Source organism: Suillus paluster (genome assembly GCF_016628075.1).
Source record: "Suillus paluster strain FC165 chromosome Unknown EDB91scaffold_630, whole genome shotgun sequence".
Taxonomy (NCBI): Eukaryota; Fungi; Basidiomycota; class Agaricomycetes; order Boletales; family Suillaceae; genus Suillus; species Suillus paluster.
Genome location: NW_024538190.1, coordinates 1 through 4,961, shown reverse-complemented (window position 1 = coordinate 4,961; position 4,961 = coordinate 1). Strand labels below are relative to the sequence as shown.

The 4,961-nt window shown below is 51.6% G+C and overlaps 2 protein-coding genes across 2 annotated transcripts; both read right to left on the bottom strand.

Moving 5' to 3' along the window:
- Window positions 1–248: 248 nt before the first annotated feature.
- EDB91DRAFT_1067217 (Endonuclease/exonuclease/phosphatase) lies at window positions 249–1,169 on the bottom strand (the record flags this gene model as incomplete). The annotated part of the gene is made up of 1 exon (XM_041314833.1): window positions 249–1,169. A coding segment is annotated over one exon (921 nt), but the record flags the coding sequence as incomplete, so codon positions are not given.
- A 1,818-nt stretch (window positions 1,170–2,987) lies between these two features.
- On the bottom strand, window positions 2,988–4,458 carry EDB91DRAFT_722885 (uncharacterized protein). Its single transcript, XM_041328203.1, has 2 exons — window positions 3,213–4,458; window positions 2,988–3,181 (listed from the first exon to the last, which is right to left on the bottom strand). The coding sequence occupies exons 1-2, from the start codon at window positions 4,302–4,304 to the stop codon at window positions 3,029–3,031; spliced, it is 1,245 nt and encodes a 414-aa protein (XP_041168330.1). The 5' UTR covers window positions 4,305–4,458; the 3' UTR covers window positions 2,988–3,028.
- Between the last annotated feature and the right edge of the window lie 503 nt (window positions 4,459–4,961).

The window sequence follows — 4,961 nt, the reverse complement described above, 5'->3', positions numbered from 1 at the left end:
CCCAAATCATATGCTTCAGCATTGATGACGTCGCAGAAGCGAGCAGCACTCGCATCCAAGTCCTCGTCATCCTCTATCGGATCGATCGGTAGAACGCTCCACCTGTTGTTTGTAACAAGGGCCTTTCCATGGCCCTTCACCAGGTCTATGTTGAAGCGGTAGCGAGGTAATACGATGGTCGGTTCTGGCGCTTCGGCCAGAGGTCGCATTTTCGCTACAAGCGGGAAGTGGTCGCTGTTCGAACCCCAGTTGCGGACAACTTTTGCCGGGCGCATATACGCGCGGCAAGCGGGGCTGACGAGAATACTATCTACGTCCGTCCACTTCGAGCCTTTTCTGTGAAAAGTAAGCCCACACCCAGCTATGGGGAGGCATACGAGTCCCGTCCTTTCCGTCTTAATGCCCTTAATCAACTTCTCTCTCTTCATATTAAAATCTCCCATTATAATAACCACCGCTTGGGGGTCTTTTGCCATAATCGCTCTGTACTCGTTCAACACCTGGGTCAAGCGTTGGGTTCGTTCACTACGGTAATTCCCGCCTGAGGGAAGATATACCGAGATGACATGCCAGGGGGATTTTCCCCTTAGCTTTGCCACCCGAATGTGGATGAAACTCTGATCGACGCTTCGGCTCACTTCATAAGAAGGGTAAGCGTGGCTAACGAGCAAGGCCTGGCCTCGGAAACCGCTACCCGCTGGGCGGGTGTAGATTTCGTACCCTGGAAGGTGAAATCTGTATTTCTTTCGGCCAATAAGGGTTTCCTGTATGGCCAGGATCCCAATGTCCGCCCATCGGAGGAAGTTCTCCAATTCTGGCTGCTTAGCACCCATTCCGTTGACGTTTAAGGTCGCCAATCCCTGTTGTGGGGGCGGTCTAACGAAAGTGCGCATCGGAGGTTTTTCGACGGAGCGGTCTCTCCAGGACTTCCACACGTCTAATCTCCAGTGACTGGTTTGGGCGTTCGGACGCCACATGAAAGCAAGCTTGTACATCGGGAACTTGTAGTTTGTCAACGTTCCCCGTCGGCGCTGCTGCGCTGTCAGGTACATGCCCGTTTTAATACCGGCCGCAACGCGGGCTTCGACCCACAAATCCATGCGGGGAAATCCGTTTGGTTGACGGCAGGCTTGGACCCTAATGACTCCATCCAACACTTCCGGGGTCATGCGGTCCTTAATAATTTTCCAAAATTCAGACTTTGTCAAGCGTCCCGTGTTGAAAACACAGAAGCGCATCGGCGCCGTTGCCGGCGTCACAAAGTCTTGGGGGGCCGAAGAGTCAAGGTAGATGGGGGAATCTGTCTCCGCAGCTGCAGAGCCCATCTCATTTTGACTTGCAGATTCGACGCGAGGCAAGTGGAGGCGACGTGCCACCCAAGAGCTATTATCCTCGTCTAGAGCCAAATCTTTTCTGGTAAAGTAGCGTCTCTTCTGTCGACACCAATCTTCCAGCTCCGGCCATCCTGGTTGAGGGCGCCCATCGTTCAGCATATTATAGATCGCTCGTGGCGGCGGAAGCCGCCGGCCTACGAACCGGCCAATGCCCATGCGAGCATTCAAGTTTTCTAACCACGCATCATCATTGTCCACAGATGCGCGTGCATGGTCTTGCCATTCCAACTTCGCAAATTCTTCTCTCGCCCGAAGGCTGAGCAAGTCGGAACTCGCCCAGCTATTATCACCGGATGCGACGGACGAACTCGGAAGTCGGATGAACTCTGGGGCGCCCTCGGTAGAGGGTGTCCTGAAGCTGTAACCGTTATCCGAATTTGACCGTGAACTTTCCTTGTTATCCGGCAAGGGGACCTGAGTATTAATCGTTGTAGGAGCTGACATTACAACCCGTGGGCTAGCCGGGCCATCAGGGAGGAGTCCTAGTATAGTGAACATGAGGCGGACTAGGTTCTCATAACACTGCGTTCTAGACTTTCTACAGAGCCGTCAATTCCTATCGGGGGGACGCACCCGATCGCTCGGTCGAACAACCGAGCGATCGCGTATCGCATCCAACAGAGCCAATTCCCATGGTGGCGTACTAACGACAAGGGTCCCCTCTCTCGCCCCCCATCATCTATTGATGACGGCGAATTTGGGGCTTGTCGGAGAGAGAGGTGGAACGGGGACAACGCGCAGTGTCATCGCTCATAAATCGAACGCAGCGCTTCAAAGTCGTTTTCCGCATTTTTCAAGGTTTTCATCATAAAAATTTTCTTAGGCAGGGACCCTCGGCTTCAACCTCTCGATCAGAATCCATGTTTTTGCACACGGGGATCAAGAAATTTTCGTCTCGAGTCGCTTTCCCTTAGGGCGAAAAACGCGAAAAAAGCGTTTTCAAGATAATTCCCCAAAAAGAAACACCCACCTTTATTCCTCCACCAGGGAGGGTTGAACCGAGACCTTCGGCGGGGTGCATGAGACATTTAGTGGACGGACATACCAGTACACTATCTTGAGGGGCTTACAGTACTATCCAATTGTCAATCTTATACCAATCTTAATTACCTTAACCAAAAACGCGAAAAACGCGCTCTTGGAGACTCAGTCTACTCTTTTTGCACTCTTTTCATTGACTTCATTTTTGACGTCCTAGCGCTCAAAAGTCTACTCTAAGCTATTCAATCCCTTAGTCGAAAACGCGAAAATAGCGTTCAAGGGAATTCGGCCCGCACTTTTATTACACTTCGCTAATGAACGTCACGCTCGACATCCTAGTGGTCAAAAAGCCTGCCCTAAACCAGCGTTCTTTGGTAGACAAGGGACCGGTCAACAAGCCTTCTGAACAACAGAGCAAGCTTTCGCTCGCCCCGTCGCTCATCGGATTTATTGACCGGTCCCAGATAGATCATCTTATCTTCAAGAAGTTCCATCATTCAACAAAGCAGAAAACAGCGCGTAGTTGCGCCACGTTGTTAAGGATCGACTACACAATAAAAGAACGTCACTAATTAAGGAACGCTAAGGCGGCCTAGATCGTATCATTATGTACCGACTAAACCAAGTAGTACGACACGAAAAGCCTATCGGAATTAATGTTCGTGGACATTGTGGCCCCCCAAAATGTACACTGAGACAGTTCGTATAAGGTTCGGAATATAAAGCGCAGAACTACTTGTCCGCTCCGGCCTTCTTGTTGCCTCCACTCCCTCTTTCAGCCTTCTTTTCATCGGCCGGAGGAGCTTCTTCTTTCCCCTTCCCTCGAGCCTTCTTCGCCTTCTTTGACTTGGGCGCGTCAGCAACCTGAGTCTCCGGCTTAGGCCTAGCCACCCTATCCGACACGAACGACCACGTGGGCATCTCGAAGGAGACGAGACGCTGCTTTGTCGAACACGCATAGTGAAGATGCGTGTCCTCGCCGCAAACGAGGCATGGTGTTCTTCTTTCTACCTTGAGGGGCATTCCTCCTATTTCAAGCGCATGCTCGAACTTCTCACTGTAATGATCGAAGGGTAGATTTCCGTCGGGCTTCAACACGAGGCTACAGGCGACGCGATCGGTGGCAACATTGTTCTCCAAGACGACTCTCTCAAAACCCCCAGCTATGGCTTTGACGCCCGGAATAGCTCGTAAACGCGTGGTCAGTTCTTGATCTGACACGACAGGCAGAACGCCCGTTATATGAATCGCCACCGAAGTGACAGGGTCGGAAGTGGGGACCCTTATGCGGCCACCCAAGCCATGAGCAAGCTTAATCCAGCCTCTAGGCATCTTCAGCAGCTTGTGGGCCGCCTCAGGCGCGAGGGCGAGGAGGAACATGTACGTCTTGCCGGGCGAGGGGTAACGGTGGCAGAAATCAGGACGAGTCCCGAGTTGTTCGATGAAGAGGTTCGTAATCCCTAGGATCGAGTGGGGATTGTATGATGCATTGGGACCAAAAGAGCTGCTGTGTTCGCTAGCGCTCGCGACGGTAAACCATATCCACACCATCGCTTGCATCGTTTTCTTCATCGTCACATTCATAGAACGAAAGATTTGGCATCCCGCCCAGCCGTCTTCCACGCCGAAGTACTCGGACAACTTGGCGGTCGCAGACATAGCCGCGGCAACCCCCAATCCTGTCGACACCAAACGGGCGCCGGTATTTTCTTCGACTTCACCATCAGAACCTTCTGAAGCTTCCTTTTCAACCCTTTTGCGTTTGACGCTGCGCGAAGCATTGTCTGGCTTGGGGGTCTCTTTGGGCTTCTCAGGCGCCGCAGTATCCATCTCCGAATCCTCCGACTCCGACTCGGACACCTTAGCAGGCTGCTTCGGTGTCCTTCTTGGGGTCTTGTGCTTAGGGGTCACCGTTGACTTGGGAGACATGGTTTGAGAACTGTTTTAAGGTATATCAGCGAACGTTCATAATAGTCCACCCCAACAATTCAGCCGCAGAAGGTCTCGGTTCAAGTCACAGCACAGTCCGTCAGACCGTATCAATCGTTCTGTTCCAACAATATGCCACACTCCGCTGTAAAGTCATAATAGGCCACGCTCCACTCTCAAGTCATCATCATGTTGCGGACAGACGCTAAGTGCATAGGGAAGAGGTTCGGTTTGCAAGGGTAAGACAGAGATTGATCTTCAGGCCATAAGCGCGAAGTCGTCCAGCAAAGGGATTTCTCCCCATCAATTCATCTATACCATCCCGAAGCTCGTTTAACACCGCAATAAGCCATTGGGGCAGACGCTAAGCGCATTAGGAAGAGGTTCGATTTTCTAGGGCAAGACAAAGGTTGATCTTCGAACCATAGGTTCGAAGTCGTCAAGCGAGAGGATCTCTCCCCATCAATTCGTCTATGCCATCTCAAAGCTCGGTTAACGCCGCAATAAGCCATAGATAATCAATCAATCAAGTCCCAGCCATAGCTCGTAAACGCATCAGAGCCATCTTTCGTCAAGTCAAATAGTAGAGCCATCAAAAGTCAACCCATATCCAGCCGTCTTATCGACGGTATCGCACGCGGTGTTGTGGTTTTTGCC

What these genes read in the sequence shown, in the direction of transcription:
- EDB91DRAFT_722885 (XM_041328203.1), bottom strand. Translation starts at nt 4,304, where the DNA reads ATGTCTCCCAAGTCAACGGTGACCCCTAAGCACAAGACCCCAAGAAGG. An exon ending in ACGCGCCCAAGTCAAAGAAG is followed by an intron (nt 3,182 to 3,212) that starts GCGAAGAAGGCT and finishes AGGGGAAAGAAG; the next exon opens with AAGCTCCTCCGGCCGATGAA.